This window comes from Colias croceus, chromosome 11, assembly GCF_905220415.1.
Source record: "Colias croceus chromosome 11, ilColCroc2.1".
In the NCBI taxonomy this organism is placed as follows: domain Eukaryota; kingdom Metazoa; phylum Arthropoda; class Insecta; order Lepidoptera; family Pieridae; genus Colias; species Colias croceus.
Window position 1 is genome coordinate 694015 of NC_059547.1, and position 22413 is coordinate 716427.

At 35.6% G+C, this 22413-nt stretch overlaps 1 protein-coding gene across 3 annotated transcripts in view; it reads right to left on the reverse strand.

Annotated features, from left to right (window-relative positions):
* Window positions 1-22413, reverse strand: part of LOC123695809 (axin) — an 84434-nt gene that overhangs the window by 13381 nt on the left and 48640 nt on the right. For 2 of the 3 annotated variants that reach the window (XM_045641745.1, XM_045641743.1), the window contains exons 3-9: window positions 6584-6665; window positions 6124-6229; window positions 5380-5494; window positions 3610-3758; window positions 3226-3340; window positions 2228-2350; window positions 1544-1674 (exon numbers count right to left, since the gene is read on the reverse strand). In XM_045641745.1, the coding sequence (XP_045497701.1) occupies window positions 1544-1674; window positions 2228-2350; window positions 3226-3340; window positions 3610-3758; window positions 5380-5494; window positions 6124-6229; window positions 6584-6617 (773 nt within the window). In that variant the 5' untranslated portion in view covers window positions 6618-6665. Of the gene's footprint in view, window positions 1-1543; window positions 1675-2227; window positions 2351-3225; window positions 3341-3609; window positions 3759-5379; window positions 5495-6123; window positions 6230-6583; window positions 6666-8527; window positions 8654-22413 lie in introns of those variants that run through there. The other variant, XM_045641744.1, reaches the window with a different exon arrangement.

Consider the following 22413-nt stretch of genomic DNA (forward strand, 5'->3'; position numbering starts at 1 on the left):
GAAAAATTGTGAGGATAAAAATGGCGTAGGACAGTTGTAGGAGTAAAATACGTTTGGTATGATGAAAATATATATGAATTTTTAGTTATAAAACAATGAGGGAAGGATTATGAAGGAATATTGTAAAACAAGGATAATTCAAGGAATTTAAAGGATCGTAAAGGGAAGGAGTGTGGTAACAGTAACAGGTAGCAGCGTTCGTGTAAATTGCGTCGGAACAGCGAACATGCAGGCACGGGGGCAAACATGGGGGGAAAAACAATACAAAAATCAATCAAGCTGCGGGGACAAATTAAAATAATTAGGCGTTGTGAACGCATGCGCTTGGGGGACTAACGAAACATAGCCGTACTAGTGGAGTGGGGATTATAGAATATTAGACATCCATATGGAATGAAAAACTCAACATTTATGCAATACTGTATTAGTACTGCACAATATTAAAAAATATATATTTTTAGAGTTTTTTTTTTGTTATAACATAGAAATAAGAATTTTTAAACGATTTTTCTCTCAAAATTCGGTATTGAATTTAAAATAACGATATTCAAATATTCTATAATCTATGCTAATAAAATCGCTTTGAGCGTTAAGTAATTGTGACGTCAATATGGTCGTCTACATAGACAACAATTTTTTTTTCCAAAAAATAATAACTAGGCCAAATATATATTGACGCAGAGCTAAGCTTAATTAACAGGACAAAACTAGGAAAATGCCAAATCAATTCAGATAAAGTGTCAATATATTGCTAAAAAAAATATATGGACACACGGATGAATATCATTCATCAGTTCTTGAAAATTACGTGCTTACATTTCTTAGACTATAATGTTTAAAACTCTTTCTTAATAGATACTATTAAAAATTCCCAAAAAAAATACAATATATTTACAATATTAAAAAAGATATATTACATAGTAATAAAATGTAAGCACATAAGATTAGATAACACAAAACTATAGCTAAAGATATGGAAAAGCGATCTAAAAATTGGGGGTAAAAAAAATTAACACTATTGATAACAAAACGGAAAATAAAGCATATTTCATTTATTTGTAGTGCTATATCAACACTCGTTGTTTATGACGTCTTGGTTTGTGTATGTTAGTGTACATGAAAGTGTTTAATTAAAGTGTATTTCCAAAATTGTACGATAAATTTAAAGTGACTAAGTGGTCTGAAAATTAACATGTTTTCTAGTACTAAAAAGTAAGTGTAAGTAAATTAAAAGTGCCTGTGATTATAGTGTAAAAACGACAGCAAATACAGACGCAAAGTGTAATGACAGCGGAAAGTGTAAGCTTGTTGATAAATCCAAAGTTTAATGTCAGTTGAAAGTGTCAGCACTATCTTTTTAAGTACACTATCATTAACCAAAGTGTTTGTGACGCAAAAGTGTAATCAAATTATCAGTTTACAACCCTAATCTAGAACAAGTGTAAACACCAAAGTACTAGTGCAATAGTGTATACAAGAAAGTCACATGGTACGCAATAATATACACATAAATACATATCACACAACAAATGTATATACGTACGGTGCGACATCCGAGTGCAATCTCCTCGACTGCGTGGCTAATAACGCGTCGTGAGTAAGTCGGGCAGCACCACTGCCTCCGCTTAATTCCTGCCCTTCGTGTAGTGTTGCTAGTTGACCGCACACTGATATCTAAGGATTGATAAAAAAAAATAATTAAACGTCTTATTTTCACATTTTGTGAAGTAATACTTCTTTAGGCGCGTTGAGAGTAAAATTTCAATGGCGCGTCATAGGAAAAGGCGACGATTGGTATCTTTTGCCAAGGTTTAAAATCCTGTAGTAAACTACAGATCTACTTGGTGTAAAAATCTTGATGCGTATGAGTTTTTACGTGTGCTAATCAGGGTTATTTGACTTTGTTACCCGCATAGCGCAGAAAGTTCTCATGAAAAGACGCTCGAAAAGTATGGGTATACGTTTCGACACAATTTGTTTTGAGATGTATAATGATAAATAAATAAATAAATAATAGATGTCCTAATACTTTACGATCCTGCAAGTCTATTACGGAGCACTTCACGATGTTTTATTGTCACCGATCCATCCTAGTAAAGTATATTTCAACTTTCAACACGTTTGACATGTCAAAACATGTACGACGTTCCGATCGAACCTACAAAAGTACGTTTCAACTTTCAACACGTTTGACATGTCAAAACATGTACGACGTGTATACACGTACGTCTCTGTGCGGCGGCGACGCGTCGGGCGAGGAGAGCGGCTGCGTGGCCGCGCTCACGTACGACACGTAGGCCTCCGAGCGCAGGAACGCCTGGTACGTGGTTTCCGTGATCGCACGCGTCACCTGCAATGCGAAATAATATATTTTATTAGCATTCCAAAATATATGTTATATTTTGGAAAAAAATCCCGAGAATTTTGAGCAAAATGGATTTTGTTTTCGACTATAAAAACACATTTTTTTTTACAAATTTCACACACGGCACGATCTGATCCCATACTACGCTTTCGCTCGTGTTATTGAAACCAGATGGCTGATAAACATACATATATGTTAAATGGTGTCTACGATATCTATAAATTAACAACGATAAATAAATGTTTAAAATATATATTTTTTGGTTTTTATGGCATTCAAATGCTTTATAAATATAAATTTATAAAGAATAGAAAAAATTCGATCACGAGGCGGGACTCGAACCCGCATCCTTCGCGCCATTCCGGGGCGGATGCCTCACCAACTCAGCCACTCGTGACCCGCCTGAGCAATCGAATTTATTCTATCCCTTCAGTTTTATGTGTCTTAAGGGACACACCGCGCGCCATCTATTGAGATGATTTAACAAACATCTCTGAGGCATCCGCCCCGGAATGGCGCGAAGGATGCGGGTTCGAGTCCCGCCTCGTGATCGAATTTTTTCTATTCTTTATAAATTTATGTTTAAAATATGTTGATCTGCAATGACAAATTCAAATCCCACTGTGTAATATTTCAATCACAACATACAAGAGGTTAAAAGTCAAATTTTCATGTCATTAGCAAATCTACTATACTATACTATCCTGACGCTATAACTACAGAATGCACCAACCGATTTCCACGGTTTTGCATTCGTTGGAAAGGTCTCGGGCTCCGTGAGGTTTATAGCAAAGAATAAGTGTCTCTGCCAAACGGAGTTCGACCGGTTTGCTAGTACATTATACAAATCCATATCTAACCTCTTGTTCCATCTCATCGAAGATGGTCCTCTCGATGTTGGCGCCGTCCTTGAGCGCCTGCTTCACCTGCGTCTTCAGCGCTTCCGGCATCGTTAGCTGAGACTTGCGCAGGAATCTAAGTGAAAGTTCATTTTATTTAAAAAGTTATATTATTACATAACCGAAAAATAACGAGTTCTTTAAAATTAAAAATTACAGGTAGGAGAATTTAAAAATTGCAGCAAGAGTGACAATTTTTTGCAATTAATTATGGCGCATGACCACACAGCCGATGTATGCTGAAACACCTGAATATTCAACTCCAACTGAGGTGCCAATTATTTCCGGCACTTTTTCTCTTTTGTAGTCTGTCTGTCCACCCGAAGCTGCAGACTGGCCACTCACTTGTATATAGCGGAGACGACTTGGCGTATCTTGGACGGCTCGGTCTCCTGGCGCAGGCCGTGCACCGCGAAGTAGAAGTTGAGCCGGTCCACGTGCAGCCCGCCCGCGCCGCACACGAACTTGCGGAACAGCCGCACGCCCTCCGCGTCCTGTATACGTAATAGGACAAAAACGGTGCAATTTTCGGAGATAACAATGTAATTTCGATGTATTTTTAAAGAAAACTAAAAATTTCGCAGTTCTAAAAGCTAATTCGCGCTGTTTGGGTAAATTATAGGTCTACCAGAATCTGATGGCATATTTATATTATTTAAGAAATAAAAGATTTTCATGTGGCAACTTATTTGACAACTATCAAATTGGTTGTCAAATTATTTGTCTTTTTTGCAGTTGATAAATAATTTTTAGGATTTTGTCTAAAAAATCTTCGAAAATGTCGAAAAAGCCGCTGTGATCACAAGCAAGAGGTGTTGTTTATAATGTGTATAGAAAAATATTTGATGAAGAAGGGTCAAACACATCACAATTTTCAATTTAGAAGATTTTATTGGTAAATTGGACTTACCCGCTTTGATACTTTCAATTAAAAAATATTATATGTAGGTTAGTAGTTTAACTATAATATTGTTTGTTGATTGGAATATAATTTTATGAGAACTTATTACAGGAGTTTCCAATACGGCTATTCATCAAGTCCAAGCTGTCCAAGTCAATTTTATAATGTGTGTATCTGTTAATACTTACGAAAATAAACATAGTTTTATTTTATTTTATAAAAAATTATAATCAGTCTAGTTTTCTATCGATATAACATCGATATTTTTACATGGCATAATGATAATGAATATACAAATATAGGTATGTGTAAATAATAATATGTATTACCTGTATAAAAGTAATAATTATGTATAATATTATACGTACATGTAAGTATGTACCTACATAATATTAAGTGGATATCTCATTATTAAGTACAGTATTGTCCACTTATGTAATGTGACTAATGATATTGAGAACAAACTAAAAAATAAGCAGTATCAAGATTGTTCAGTCCATTTTCCCTAGGGTTGCACACTCAAAATTTTGATTTCCCTAATTGCCATCAGATTCTGGTTTACCTATATTAATGCGATTAAATATGTTATAGTTGCCAACATAATGGACTAGAGATGATACAATTAGTGAAATAATTATAGTAATTACACAAAATTAGGTAAGTGATAGCACGATTAGATAAAATTAGACAAGAGGAGGATTACCAATTTCATTAGGATAGTGTAAAGTGTATGTAGTGTGTGTATAATATCTCTCCTCGAGCAGGTAGTATCACGTGGTACGTATGGTATTAGGGATTGCTAATGTATTTTAGTGAATTAGTATTGCTAGAATAGTGTAGTGTGTGTACCTCGAACAGGTAGTGTTATGACATACCATACCATTGATCCATACTATAATTATATTAATATTATAAATGCGAAAGTAACTCTGTCTGTCTGTCTGTTACTCAATCACGCCTTAACTGCTGAACCAATTTGCATGAAATTTGGTATAGAGATATTTTGATACCCGAGAAAGGACAGGCTACTTTTTACCCCGGGAAATAGGATAGGTTTAATCCCGGAACTATGCGGGTTTTTTTTTGAATGCGCGGGCGAAGCTGAGGGTGGAAAGCTAGTAGTTCATAAACAATGCAGAAGCTAGTATCAGGGATTGCTAGTGTATAGTAGTGTATTAGTATTGCAAGAATAGTGTGTGTAGTGTATATCTCACCTCGAGCAGAAAGTGCAGCGCGCGCGCCCACCGCACGTAGGGCGGCGAGGCGGGCGAGCGCGCCGAGCTGCCCGACGAGCCTTCCGTCTCTTCGCGCCACCACATAGCGCCCGCCCTATGTCACGAGCGGAATATAACCTTTATTTTTCGAACTGTACGTGCTTTTTTACATATTTATGTATGAAAAAGTATGTTTTTATCACAAACCAAACAAAAGTGGCACGTTAGGTGGACATTTATCCTGGATCTTTTGGACTTTTTATCAAGCAGAACACTGAGCGTACGAATCGGTGAAACACTATCAATAGCCCGTCGAATAATGAATGGTGTTCCTCAAGGATCAGAACTAGGACCTTTTTTCGGCTCATTTTTAGTAGAAATTATAAAAAAAGACATAGTGCCAATGTTAGCCAATAAATGAGACAAAATATTTACGTTAGTTCTGTGTATACTGTTATTTTATAAATTTCAAAGTACATAGATCTTTCAGTACCACTATGAAAAACGAAATGACATGGCTATATTATACTGAACGAGTTTCTAGTGAGACAAAATTTAATTGTCATATTTGTTGCTAACTTTCGACCTCAAAACCGTTATACTTATTCAATTCAAATAGAGTGGTCTCTCTAGGAAGATTTTTATAGTTTTTTTTTATAGATTTGTATCAAAAATAAATGTTGATATGTATTGTTATGTAGTTATCAGTTCAAAATCAACAAATTCCCTTTAAATTATACTCACTTAGCGAGATGAGGCTGTGTGAACACATGTTTGGACTGAGATTTGCCCTTCTCCTCCCCGGGGGCTGGCGGCAGCGACGACCTGTCTGCAAGCTTGTGCTCCCAACCTGTATGTGTTGCTTAGTTTATTACCTAAATATGTAGACGTTAGTTATGCTTACTACAACGAGGTTCTATACTGGTTTGAGTTATCATCTGTCGTGAAAAAAGTAAATGAATATCATGAAGCTCAATTATAATGACTTGTCTAGGCAAATAATTAATTGAATCGACATAATTTGCCTAGCTGTTTGATCAACTCTGAATATCATTACGATAGTTAGCATCGTAAACAAATTTGCTGACTAATCCCATAATGAAACTTTTTATTGACCTACTCGGTTGTGACATTAGCCCCCAAATTTAAAACAAAAGTTTTTTAAATTGAAAATGAAACAAACAATCGTATATTTTCACGTTACCTTGCGGATGGCCGCCTCCAGGAGTGTGGCTCATGGCGCACAGGCCCTGCTCCCACCCGCGCGCTGCATGGCGAGACACCACCTGCAAATAATTGTATTTTATATTAGTTTAAGTTAGTTTAGTTTGAAGTTATATAAGTTACTTCTATTAGTTTAAACGAAATTAGTTATTTGGAAAATAATAAATAAATTTAAGACAAACTTTATTACACAGACATGAATCATAGGAAATTTCTCGAATTTTGATATCACTCCCATATAAAAAACATCAATTGAAATAAACTAATAAAGAACACTATCACATTCATCCCTTAAGTACTCAATTTTATTTAACCTTATGATTTTCTATTAAATATGTGTGCTTCAACATTAATGATTAAAAACATTTACAAAATAGTTTACTTCATATTTAAGAAAGCACAAAAAATGAGAGCTTTCATTAGCTGGTTTAGAACTGAATATTTCAACACCTCATCTAATAAAACCATAAAATGAAACAATCCATTACACAAATCAATTTCAAACCCAATTATAATGCTAAAAATTATACTTGTACATAATATTATAACGGTTAAACAACAATCACCATATCAACGTTACACAAAAAAACTTCATTCACCGCTACAAACACCATGATCCTGCTCAAAAACCACAAGCAAACGGTGTTCCTCGCAAAGTCTCCACAAAAAATCAATAGAGATCATAGCATTACACTTGATTTGTGTACGTAGGAAAGGGATGGAGAATAAAATGGAGCAGCGGGTAAAAGTCAAGAGTCACCACCATCGATCCGACTCGACCAAACATTACAATAAAAATTATTTCTACGCACACCTTTTCATATCTACTTATTATAAACACACTTTTTCTCTATAGAACAGAATTATTACAAAACTTCCTTACATGCAATTATCAAATTTCATAAAATTAGATTTATAAAATCAATGTGCGTCGCTTGCATAATTTTTTATGCAGCAACAAAAGCCGTTGCAGTAATATATCCGTGAAGGGATAATTCATAATAAGATCCTGTCATAACAAATTATAATCATAACTTCACGGTTCAATAAACATCTTGTAAAAAATTAACAAAGCAACAAAAAAATCATAATGCCCTCACCATACTCATTGTGTTCACAAACAATACACCAGAGGTACTACACCGGTTAATAGAATTATAGCTGAATAATATAAAAAGCTTTATTAATAATTTTTTCAAAATATGATTTGAGAGCGGAACGACTGCGCAATGCAATGCCAAACTCCGAGTGAAGGAAACTGATTCGGATGCTCTCCGAGACACACAATGGGGCCTGATCCAATACTCAGGACCCTTACTTATTATACTTATGAATATGTTTATGATAGGGTTCATTAATATGAAATCAATATCTGACTTACTGACGTGTTTGGGGTTCCATCTTATTTCTATTTTGAAATATTGAATTTAAAAATACATTTTAAATATTTATGCTTATCTGTGGTAAGAATAGAAGCTGTACATTTATTATTCATGTGTATGTATAACTTGTGGTATTTTATTTTTAGCAGGTACCTATGAAACATGTGCTACTCATTAAATATTTGTAAAAAAGAGTTGTACCCTTCAGTGAAACAATAGATTGTAAAACCCACACGTTGATGAAGCAATAAATCGGCCGTGAGCGGCGGATCCGATACATTTTCATTGAGGATGACGGGCATAAAACGGGAAGCAAGTTGTAAACAATGACAAAAACTCATAAAACCGTGGCGCACCTATCTTCGAGGTGTGAAATTTCTACAATAGGACTTCCATACGATAAGACGCCGCGAGCTCACCTCGAAAGCATAGCGATTGGTCTCACTTTTACACTTTTAAACATTCAAATGTTCCCCAACCCGGAAGGGATGTTTATACAAACTATACTGAGTGAAACATATTACGAAAACGTGCTCACTTACATGTGAATTATACGTGCACTTAACTCCGGGTTACTGAGGATTAATAGAGGGCAGGTTAAATCGAAAAGTTTCTCGGAAATAAATAATAAATTAGCTTGGTCTGGGACGGTTTTGTATACAACAGCGACACGGGTTTGACGTTTCGCATCCGTCGCGCCTTGGGCAGCTTGACAGTTGACAGCTAAAGAGTTGGATGCGCGCCATCTAGTGACACTGTTGTGAGGCGTATGGAAAACAGTATGAATGGCAGACACGATTTGCATCTTGCACAGTTGTTGATATTCACCTCGAGATGTCAGTGCACTTGTTGTAACCACGTTGTACAACAGGTAAACTGTATTGTTGTGGTATCGTGTACCTCGTTATACCGTGTTTTATATGTATTATCATAGTGTTCACTAAAATCATTATTTTTTATTATATATTTTTAAACGGCAATGTGAAGATATTATGAACTTTTATATAATTAGTTTTGTACCTAACGTTATTTCAGTACATAGGTATTATCAGTTCCTTAAACTTCAAAACAATTTGTAATTAGCTAGGTACTACAATAGAAACATGGTGTAAAATAATAAATTACAATCTTATGGATTTCTTTAAAGACGATCAGATTTTTTTTTACAATTTGCGCTTTAAAAGTTCAAACTTTTTACTTTGGGAATTTTTGTTCTAGAAGGTAGGTAGAGAGATTAGAAACTAATACCACAAACGATTTTACCTTTGCCAGACATTGAGATATACATATGGAGACGACACCGTCTACATCAATTATGTTCCGCTCAACATATGCCATATGGCGTAAGTCGTAACTGCACGCTCATTTTTTATTTGTTTTAAAGTGAAACGCATCAAATATGCCTTCGTGTGTGTTACGATATTGCACAAATAATACAAATAATACGGAAAAGTGCAAAGGAATTACTTTCATCGGTAAGTACCTAACTAGATAATAATTTTTAAAACTTAGATAGAGCAAAAAAATGGCGCACAGATTTTGTTCGTGGTGCCTCCTCCATACGAAGTAATATTATCTCAATGTTGCCAGATCAAGACTTTAGAAGTTTATCCTTGACCGTAAAGGATCTAACACGGAATCTTCCGCATCAAATATTGGACAAGACAAAAGTCAGTCCCTACTCCCAATAAAAAAAAAACAAGTCCTATTTTTAAACTACATATTAGTAAAGTCATATAGCGGCTACCACTAAAACTTCGACCAATCATTTCGTGTTAGCTTCACAAAACGTATCAAAGGAAAGGGTGCTATTTGATTAGCGATAATGAAACAATTGTTTGACATCGTGCGAACAGCAATAGATATAGTGGGGTCTTAATTAAAACACGTTCATTACAGTCGCTCGTGCCTTGTTGATACATATTCCGAATTATCTCTTTGGTTATGGAGATGATATAGTACTAGATGGAGCACCTAGCAGGTAAATTGATTAATTAAGTTGGTACACATTTCAAGATCGTTTTTCTGAAGTTTTGAACCAACGGAGGGGTTGGTTTGGTTATTGATAATAATAATTGCGGTCAGGATTTGGGTTTCAAGTTTCGAGATATACCTACGTGGTATGTTTTGACATGATATGATTTAATGATCTAAGTATGATTTATATAATCAATTCAATTCATAGTTAAGAAAGAATATTCTTAACAGAAAAGTTTCTTACTTTGCATTCGTGTGTGATATCATCATCATCATCATCATCATCAGCCCATATACGTTCCCACTGCTGGGACACGGGCCTCCTATGAGGGTACAGGCCATAATCCACCGCGCTGGCCAAGTGCGTGTTGGCGGATGACACATGTCGTCGAACTTTTTTTTTTTTTTTAATTCTTCGACATGTCGGTTTCCTCACGATGTTTTCCTTCACCGTTCGAGCAGTGGTGATGTTACAACATGCGCAGATAAATTGAAAAATCAATTTATTTCCTGCGCGCTCGCCTGGTCTCGAACCCCGGACTTATCGATTCGAAGTCCGAGGTCTCACCACTGAGCCACCACTGCTCCGTGTGTGATATAAATTTGAATATTTAATAATTTTTTACAATACAAATCAAATCATCGGATTGCACACGCTTTTCTAAACACATTTATCTCAATCCAAAACTAGAAGAGACACTTAACACAATACATGGCTAATACATGGCTCTTGAGTGTTGACATATCCAGTTCTCTAAGGTCGATGGTTCAAAGACTTGCACTGTTTACTGTGGCGCAAAGCTTTGGCATGCAAATAGACAAAATATCGGAACCTTGTCGCACACACATGCACGTCCTAGTTGAGATAGCACTTGGGAAATGATTGTGGTATTCGAGAAGTTTCGATTCTTGCCGCCTTAGGAACACGCGTTGTCGAAAGGTGGAAGTTGAAACAGTTATTATTTACTAGCGGTCCGCCCCGGCTTCGCCCTTTGTACATATTTCGCAATAAAAGCCTATGTTCTTTCTCAGGGTCTAAAGATTGTCTGTAGGTGCCAAATTTCATCAAAATCGGTTGAGCGGTTTAAGCGGGGAAGCGTCAAGGACAGACAGACAGACAGACAGACAGAGTTACTTTCGCATTTATAATATTAGTAGGGATTAATTAGACATTGTGGGTATAGTTAGCTTAAAATGTAGAAAATAACGAAATTAAAGGATAATTCTACTTAAAATTAGTCGAGCTAAGATAAAGATTAGCCAATAGCCAAGCTAGTGCAGCCAGGTATTATTTTATATTTTTTTATTTTATTTTATTATCCTAATAAAATTATAAAAGTATCGTAAGTAGTAAATAGTTCGCAAATTACGCCTACAAGAGTTAGTAACTTATAAAAGAATATATAAGTTAATATATCCTAGGATATAGGATAATTCTGTATGATAAATAAACTTATGAAAATGGAATGGAACCAGACATCATTCCCACATAATCCCAGCATTCCACATGTACCAGATTAGCTACGAATCTACGATAATCAAATTGAAACTGAGCTATCAAACAAGTGATAACTGCGTTAAAAACAACCGACTTCAAACTTGCACTTGCAACATTTACAAATATAGACAAAAATGCTCATAAAATAAAAACTACTGGGCCTATCCGAATAAAATTTTTATGGGACCAATTCGACACCATCCCGCATGGAACAAAAAAAGAATCACGTAAATCGGTTCAGAAACCTCGGAGTAATCGGTGTACATACATAAAAAAAAACATACCGGCCGAATTGATAACCTCCTCCTTTTTTTTGAAGTCGGTTAATAAATCCCTATTTGCATCTCCCACAAATTAAAATCTGCATATATCACTGCCGCAAGGTCACCAACAAATCAACTACGAGTACAGTCTCTTACCACCACCCCCCAGTCTCGCCCCTCGCACACCTTCGATTGCAATAATGGACCCGCTGTTATTACACTAATTGAATTTCCCTTGCATTATCCCGGATTCGGACGTTCCTTTTAATACCTGTCGTGTATCACCTCCTCCCCCCTCTTCTCTACTGGTACCTCCCCTCCTCCCGCGCGTTCAATCACTCGATTAAAATATCGATTGCTTTTCAATCATTGGCCTGTTGCAAGGAAATAGTGTTTCAATTTGCATTCCCGGTGCGCTGTTGGGCTTTATCGATAATTCGTATTGCGTTTGTTTTTCAGAGTTCCGTTGGCGCTCCGCTTGCGAACCTTTATTTTATCTTTGACATCTATTTAACATTTTGTTACAGACGATTATCTATCTATCTATAATATAAAAATGAATCCCAAAATGTGTTGGTAAGCGCATAACTCGAGAATGGCTAAACCGATTTCGATAATTCTTTTTTTATTATATTCCTTGAAGTACGAGGATGGTTATTATGTAGAGAAAAGGTTAATATGTACCACGGGCGAAGCCGGGGCGGACCGCTAGTTATAAATATATCTAGTGCTTGTATGTGGCTAACACGCTTTAAATTACATAGATACGTTATTCAAATATTTATACATATAAAGTACTTTCAGGCGAAGCCATGCTCGAAATTCGGAAATGTTAACCTAAACATAAAACTTCCGATAGTAAATCTTACTTATCTCATTCAATCGCTTATTATAATAACAGTGTCTGAAACCTTAGTTACACCTTTAAATTAAATAGATATCAATCGGACTTGTAAGTCGTAACTCGTAATCATGGTCGTAATTATAATATGTACTCCGTCTGGCAGGCTTCTCGGCAAATATAATTTTAGGTTAGGTAATAGGTTACTATGGGTAATTAGACCTGTAAGTTCATTATAATCAATACAATACAATATCTTTTTCATTAATTTCACGTTCGTTTAATTCTAGGTACTTAAATTATAAAAACGAAAGTTTGTAAGAATCTTTTTATGTTCGTTACTCATTCACGCAAAATCATCGGATCCGAATGAAATTTAATAAATACAGAGAAAGATACAGAGATAAATTTTGGTCTGGATTAGCAAATAGACATATATGTATATAACAAATTAATGATAATTTTTAAAATTAAAATTAAGTAAATAAGTCACATTTATTTCCATAAATATACAAATCTGAAGCAATTTAATGCCACCAGTTACCTATAAATAAGAACACCATTAATTTGCCCGTAAAACTGTATCACAAGCGAACAATCACGCTTAATCTACTGACAGAGGGTCGGAGGCCGGAGCCCTCACGGCCAAGAGAGCACTTTGATCGGCGCTTCCTCGAAATGCCTCCTTCTGCTAATCAATCGTACGTAAGGTATAAAAGCCAATAGTTTCTGCGGTGAACTGTTTGCGAGGGCGCGGTGCGGGAGGGGGGAGTAGGGTCCCGGTCGGTGCGTTTGAAAATAGTCACTTATTGGTTTTATTGGAAAAATCCTTCATGTACGGGTCTCGCGAATGGTCTATAGATAAGGATTATAAATTCGTTTTAAAATTCAATTTCTAATACCTAGTAAAATTCAATTTCTAATAGTAAAGAAACAAAAACAGATTTGCATATTTCAGATTTTGCTTGTAGGATATTTAATTACAATTTTCATGTATATTTTTGAAGGACGTTGGAATATTTAAGCAACGTAACCTACTGTAAGTTTTCATAAAGCGACCATGGTTTTAATTTTTTACGTTCTAAAATATAACGAGAGCCGGTGCGATTTGCAACATTTCATAATTAAAACACATTAGTGGCAGCCCTATCGGCGGCACATCAAAGGCGCGCCGAGACAAAGCTCGAGGAGCCTTTTAACTTTATTTAGCGGAGTGGTAAGTTTAGCCGGTCGCGAATCGCTCAGGTTAAAGAGTAACACACTCACTTTGAGCTGGGGGTGGCTGTAGGGCTGGCGGGTACACGATTCGATTCATTAAAAATTTCGATTCAAATGCTAAACGATGCTTAAGAGTGGGCATAAAGGCAGAGAATTTCTAAAGTTATGGGCCCCGCCCTAGCGCGCCATGCCGCGCGCAATCTTTCTTCCATCATACACTCCGCACCCGGCTCATCGTACTTACGTAAAGTTCATCGGACGCTAAATTAAACACAATATTCTTCGCTCGTTCTACGCGTATTTTCGGTAGTTAGTATATTAATGAAATAATTATATAAAACAGTGAAGTTGAAATCATGGCAAATTATGTAATATGATAATTTATTATTATTTTTTATTTATAATTATTGATGATAATCTATACGTATATAATAAAACAGTAAAAAAGTGTAAGTATGTATGTAATATATTCAAAAAAACAATATTAGGGAAACAGTATAGAGCACGAATCCGTAAAAAAATTCTGCCTGTGTGTTTATGTCTGTTTGTTTGTATGATTTGAATGAATGTTATATTGTTGTGTTTATATTATATTTATTATACAGGGTTACTTGTAAAACACCAGCAACCTCGCAGGACAAGATAGCTAACATCATAAGTAACTACATTTGTTCTACAACTATTGGCATAACGCAATAAATTATTTTTAAATGATTTTTTAAGCTAATGCTGTACTCTCCTAACATTTGTAAGTCTATGTTCTATTCATTATCGAAAGGACGACGCGACGCCCGCGCACGCTTCTTCCCCCTCTCGTTCGCTTCTTGTTTACGTAATTTTTGGGATGCGCGTAGAGTTTATAATATTCAAACGGAAAAATAATGGATATTTATTTTTGTATGAAAATAAAATCTAACAAATTATCAAAAGTCGTAGAACAAATGTTGTTACTTATGATGTTAGCTATCTAGTCCTGCGAGGTTGCTGGTGTTTTACAAGTAACCCTGTATACTAGCTTTCCGCCCGCGGCATCGTCCGCGCAGTCAAAGAAAAACCCGCATAATTCCCGTTCCCGTGGGATTTCCGGGATAAAACCTATCCTATGTCCTTTCTCGGGTATCAAAATATCTCTATACCAAATTACATGCAAATTGGTTCAGTAGGAGTGATTGAGTAACAGACAGACAGACAGAGTTACTTTCACATTTACAATATTAGTACAACATTAGTATAATATTAGTACAAGGTAAATTAGCTTGGAGAAATATTTGCATATCTAGTGGTGTGTATGTCGTGGTCATATTGTAGATTTGCTCATTTCATGAAATGGCCAACATAGTTTGGTCAGATCGTTAAATCGTCAACGTTTCACGATTTGGTCATCGACATTTGGCCAGAACGTATAAAATATAGGTTAGGTTAGACTTTAATAAACAACGCACGAGCCGAGCGAGCAAAGCGAGCGTGCCGCGGCAGCGGCCGGCGAGTGCCAGAAGCGAATCGCTTTAACAAAAATGGTCGAATTTCGTGAAATGGCCATCCACGTTTGGCCAGATCGACGATCTGGCCAAATGTGGATGACCAAATCGTGAAACGTTGGCAATTTAACGATCTGGCCAAACTAAATTGGCCATTTCATGAAATGAGCAAATCTACGATATGGCCACGACATGTATATTACTCAGATCTTAGAGCGCGTTTCCACTATAACGTTCAGGCCTATACAAAAATGTTTCGATATCCTAACATTACTATTTAATGTTATACTTATTCCTAGCAACACTCTGATTTTTGTTTTCAATAAAAACAAGTTTTTATTTGAAAGAAAATGGTTTTGACTTTATAAAAAAAAATAATTATCATTCAATTTCACGTTCTTGAGCAAACGACAAGACGACTACCGTGAAACAATAAAATATCGAGTCCATAATAATTTGTTTCGTTATTAATATTTGACCATAATAATTACGAAACAAAACAAATAAATAAATCGTCACTTGATAGTTGAAAGTGGAAACACGCACAAAACCAGAATTTGCATTCGCGAGTGTATTCATACTTAGGGTTGCCAAACAGTATTCTACTGTTTTTCACTAAATTATACTTTTTACTGTTTAACAAAAAAAAAGTACTTATACAAAAGACTGTTTTCAGCATCAAAGTGCAGACACATTATTATGTGTTACATTTAGACGCTCACAATTTTTTTTATTTAGTCAGAGGGCACACACTACAATAAATAATGTTTGTTTTGCTAAAATACTGTTTAATAATCTTCATAGACCTGAATAATGAATTATGAATATACGTACTTTATTTCTTGTAAAAAAAGTTGGCAACCCTATTCATAGTGTTTGTCTACACTAATCTACACTAATATTATAAAGAGGAAAACTTTGTTTGTTTGTTTGTTTGATTGTAATGAATAGGCTCATAAACTACTAGACCGATTTTAAAAATTCTTTCACCATTCGAAAGCTACATTATCCACGAGTAACATAGGCTAGGTTTTATCCCGGAAATCCCACGGGAACGGGAACTATGCGGGTTTTTCTTTGAAAACGCGGGCGAAGCCGCAGGCGGAAAGCTAGTGAATGATATGAATTTTATTTGTAATTAGCGGTCCGCCCCGGCTTCGCCCGTACATATTTACGTTTTCTCTACATGAGAACCATCCTTGTACTTCAAGGGATACAATAAAAAAAGAATTGAAAAAACACGTGATAACGTGACAACGCGAAACACGAAATTTTATTGACACTAATTTTACGATAGATTTCAAATAATGAGCAGGTATAACTTTATAATTTACTAGAGGTCCGCCCCGGCTTCGCCCGTGGTACATATTTCGCAATAAAAGGTAGCCTATGTCCTTTCTCGGGTATCAAAATATCTCCATACTAAATTTCATGCAAATTGGTTCAGTAGTTTAGGCGTGATTGAGTAACAGACAGACAGACAGAGTTACTTTCGCATTTATAATATAAGTATGGATTATAATAATTATTTATGGGAGTTCACTCATCACTGCACCAGTGATTAGTAATACAGATTGTGAATATCTATATATATAAAAATCAATGCCACTTTTCGTTGTAATTCCATAACTCGAGAACGGCTGAACCGATTTCGATAATTCTTTTTTTATTATATTCCTTGAAGTACGAGGATGGTTCTTATGTAGAGAAAACGTTAATATGTACCACGGGCGAAGCCGGGGCGGACCGCTAGTATTATATTATATATACCTACTATTCACAACCTATTTACGTTATTTACTGGAACAACCATAGGAATCTACAAATAGGTAGTAGGTTATCATAGTAGTAATGGTAATAAGTAATAATATAATAATTCATAAAAAAATATACCATAAATCTTTCTTGATTTTATTGATGTAACACTATGAATGAAATATTTGTATCCATATAATATATATATATATATATATATATATATATAGATATCTCCACGGGCACTATGTTGATCAAACGTGCCATATAGTTAGTAATTATTTGATCCGTTTTCACTTGTTGATCCGGTTGGTATTTGTGGATCCATTGCCACACCACCGTCCGTATGTGGATCCGAACGGAGCCACAAGTGTCACGATCAGTAATAATAATAATTACGTGCTTTTTATACAAATCCACCTTTTTTGCATTTTAGCTCTTGTTGATCCGATTCAAATGAGCCAATCAGAGCCCACCGAGCTCAGCCATTGGTCGCTTGCGGCCTTGGCCATTTGAAGGTTTAAAGACATTTATTCCCGTTTTAGAAACGTATGTTGCCGTTCGCCTTCCATAATTTGTTCGTATCTTCCGGAGGGCAAGATAGCTAGCTCGTCTATTAGGATAGTGGCGATTTGATGTTGAGAATATAATATTTGTATTTATGTTTTTATGTAGCGCTTTGCGGATGAACATACACGTATTATAAAAGTATAATTGTTTTAAATTCATTATTTTAGTGTCGTCGTAGATTTTTTTTAGTTAAAAGAGGATAGTAAAAGATAGTTTTAATGATTTTATTTTGTAAAATTTGGAGTGGCGCTAATTTATTTTTGTAAGCACTCCCCCATACTTCTATTAAATACATTAGGTGCGGCTTTACTAACGTGTTGTAGATGGTGTGGCGTAATTTATGAGGAATGCAAGAAGTAATATTACGCAGAGATCTAAGAAGTGCTGATAATTTATTTTTTAGGTGGTCGATGTGATGATTCCATTTTAGAGAGCTGTCGATTCGCAAACCTAGTAGATCGGGAGTCATTGACACAAAATTTCGAGTCATTTGTAACAGGATGGCGGTTCTACAGGGGTGTATTGATGTACGCAATAACAGAAAGAAAAATGATGGTGTGAACGCTGGTACCGGCGGCTTAGTCGCGTGGGCGTTAGTCAAACTCGTCGGAAAAATAGCGAAAGTCAAACGATTTGTAACACAAAAATTTTAGAATTTACCGATAGCCCATAAAAAAGATGTAGACGGTAGTGTCATGCCATACTTTTCCGGTGTGACATAAATCCCGCCATACCGACGCGAATGCGTTGATTTAAAAAAAAAACAATTCAACCATTGTATTGTGCAATTCAAATCGTATACTTTTATTTTCTTAATCATTTACTTTGTATCCTTTATCATTAGTCACTAAAATTTATTTTGTTAACTTGCCAAATATAATGTAACATGGAATTTGCAAGGGAAGGCACTGCCTTCTGAGATATAGGAATTACCTAGTTCAGAAGGCAGAGCAATATTGTAATGTTATATTTGAAGTTACTAATAAATTTTATTTTATTTATTATTTTATTGGTACCAGGCTAACTTTTGCACAGGTAACCATCGTCGTGCAGCCATTTACGAAAATCGCCATGCATCGCCATACTTTTCAGACGATTCTAAATGGTCGCCATACCGCCGAAATGATTTTGTTTAATTGAATGAAATGTTGAAATGAATGTTTAATTGAATGAATTTTGTTTACTATATGTTCATTTGAGCATACATATTTTTCAAATAATGTACTAATACGGCTCAACTCCGACCGAATATCCTTCATATCATCATTACATCTGCAATCTTGTTCTAGCGGTTGTTTCCGTTTTCTGTAAGTAATTTAAGTATCAGTTGGCGTAGAACTCGTAGAAAACGAACTTAGCTTCGATAGATCGGGATGCGATCCACCGGCAGTACCCACTGCACCACTGCTAGTTAAACGTTTTGGCGATCTGCGTACACTCATATTTACTCCGCAATGGATAATTTGTGCAAGAATATGAGTCGTCATTTGTTTTTGACCTAAATCTAACATTTTAATTATTTTATCAGATTGATATCAGAATCAGGGCAAAGGCGAACGCTACACGTCAATAAATATTATGATAATTATCTTGATATTTACTGATGTATCTTGGGAGGGATCACAGCACACCCTACACCATCAATACGTATCGCGTCAGTACTGAAACGTTCTTTGTATGAGCCAGACGTGATGACGGCAAGATAAATATTGCGATGTAGGTCCTGGGATCAGATCACAAGGAGTTCCAGAAATCCAGCGATATACAGGGTTAGTTCTCAATGACCGGCCAAATTTTCAGAAATGGTTCAGAATCGATAACATTTTAGAACTAATGAAAAAAAAACTTTTTTTTTTAAATTAGATTTCATTCCTGTCCACCACTAAAAAGCGAACGTGTGGACATTACAAAAGCAACAATTCAGTTCAACAACCTAGATAGGTAGAAGTTAGCACACACATAAATTTGGCAATGCGCGCACGCACACAAGTGCATTGATTCTGGGGGTGTTTACGATTTAGGAAATTTTTAAGACATTTTCAAATGAATGCTATTATTTTTATTTAATTTTATTCGACAATAATGTTTCAAATGCACCTTTGGTTTAATATCTAGATCTTAATTTTAAGTTTTGGCTGGTCATTGAAAACTAACCCTGTATTGTGATCCGTCAATACACTACCCTACAGTCAATAAATATCGTAATCCGATAGTAAATATTGACGGATCACAATATGGATCTTACGTGTAGCTTTCGCCAAAGAGTTGCCCTGATTCAAGTGGTAGGTTGTTATTTGTAGGCTGCATACTACTGGAGAATTATCACCGTCACTGTATGACGAAAGGTTCGTCCAAATTAGTTTCACAACGTTTTCTATAAGTTTCAATTGAATTACGGTCGACTTCTTCAACTTCCATAAAACTCAGGAGATTTTTTGGTAGCCCTAATTTCATATCCCCATGTCAATGTCATGCAAGTGCATATAAATGGAACAGATCAACATACGACTTATGATTTGGTATATAAAACGGAGTCAAGAAGTATTTGAGCATTTCAAAATTTGAACCGTTACGAAGTCGAGTTCGTCTAGTCTAGGCGGATTTAGCAATGTATGGAACATTAACTAACTATAATATGTTTGTGTAAGGAGCCAACAAATACTGTAGAGTTTACGAAAAATTAATCTACGTTACTTAATATACAGTTTCGTTTTGTCGGATCAAATAAAGCTGTAATTTTGATAATATAAATGATAATGATCAACATACGACTTTGGATTTGGTATATAAAACGGAGCCAACAAGTGTTTATGGGTTTCTGAATTTCGGCCGTTACGGAGTCGATTCAGTTCGAGATCTTAGCAATAAAAATGTTGAGTATATCAATTTCTCCACGAATACGTTTGGCAACATCGCCCAAAACTTTGCGCCGTTGCCACTCCGGGCAAGATCTATGCAACCGGAGTCGAGTAATATCGGGGAAAAGGTGGAGTCAGGAATGCACGGCAGTCGGGCTGGATCAACTTAGTGCCCAAGTTGGTATTTATATATATGTTTGTATACCTAAGATCGTCGCGTCAATACTCAGCCCACGGAAACGAATTTATGCATAAATTCGTGTGAGTGTGATTAGATATTACATATTTATGTAATATCTAAACTCACCTGCATAAAGTTTCTGAAATGAATCGAAAGTCGTATTTTTTATTAATACATATTAATAAATAATAATTTATTATTTATTATAAATAACTAATAATTATTTATTAATAATATGATTACAATACTATATTAACTTATCTTCGAAAATTAGTTAGATATCATTTAAATATGAATCTCTTTTAGTTCTCGTTTCTGAAGTTTCAATGTTCTTTTGTTGTGTACCATTTTCAAAAAAACAATATTGAAACAATATTATTAAAAAATCGGCGCGCGGCACAGCAATTTGAGCATGGTCTACTCGTCTCAACGGAGCGATAGCGTCTGATGTATGAAATAGAATTATGTTTTTAGCTCCCGGAACGTGCGATGCAAGATGATTTCTTGCGTAATTAAAAATATAGTAAGCGCCAAAAGTGTTTTATCGTGATTAAACCAAAACTATAAGTAATTACAAAAAAGTGGTCGGACAAAGTTCTCACAAATGTTTCAATATAATTGTTTATGAAAAAAAGAACATAATAGGCATTACCATGTCAAGTAAAAAACGTAAAAGTGTGAAATTTAGAGGTAACTTCGTGAATTTTTTCTATCGAGTCAATTTCAATATTTTATGTTTTTGATCTGACAGTATAATCGAAAATATCATCAAGTTTTACATATATTTTATTTTTTATATTTGGTCTTGAATATTACACGTATCAACTAAATGTTGATTGGTGATTTGACTTTATTCGCGTTCTTAAATGGTGTAAAGCTCGGAAAGTTGCAGATTTATTTATAAAACTTGATAATAACTCGACGTAAACAATAAATGAGTCGTGTACCTTAATAGACAACATAGTCTAGACTTGTAGTTGGTAAATTATGTGGGCGGAAAAAATATTGTATTCAAATTTTTTATTAAAATATGCAGGGACCACATTTCTCATTTTAATGAGAAAACCATACTTAGATCTCGTAAGACTCACGCCTACATTGCTTCAATACCGGCTGTTTGTTTCGGCAAGTACATATAACTTGAGAGAAATAATTAAATGAAAACTCCCCAAGTGTCACCCCTATCCAGGGGTGGCAGTGGGCCGCTAACTCGTCCGCGCGGCCGGCGGCGCGCTGCTTTGTCGGCGCCCTTTGAGCACTGATACCGTAGCTTTGGACAATGCTCAAGATATACTTTTATTTGATGAATTATTTATTGAGCAAATAGTAACCATTAAGGTTTACTTTTTAAAGGAAATCAATTGAAGGTACCGTTATATGATAAATCCTTTATCCTAGAAGAGTCGCAAGTTTATCGCGAACTTACCTATTTCCACTGAGAACGTTTCGATGGAAACTGGAAAATTTTCAGCCTTGATAATCCACCCTTGTACTGTAGCGTGAATCATCACTAAAGCTTTAAAACTTCCAGAGATATTTTAACAAGTGAAAATCCTGAAGCGAACGTTCGACTTCCTAGCAAACAATCCTGCATATATTTATATTATTTATATTTAGCAGTTAAAGAACACATAGTAGCTCCCACTCATTTCTATTCCTCCACACTTTCCACTTTTCCATCTTACTTCACGCGTTTAAAACTACCCCAGAGGCTCGGCAGCCGGCAACCCTGCGAGGGGGTGGCGCGGCAACGGGCCACTAATACCGGCCGAGCTGCGGCACCGCTTTG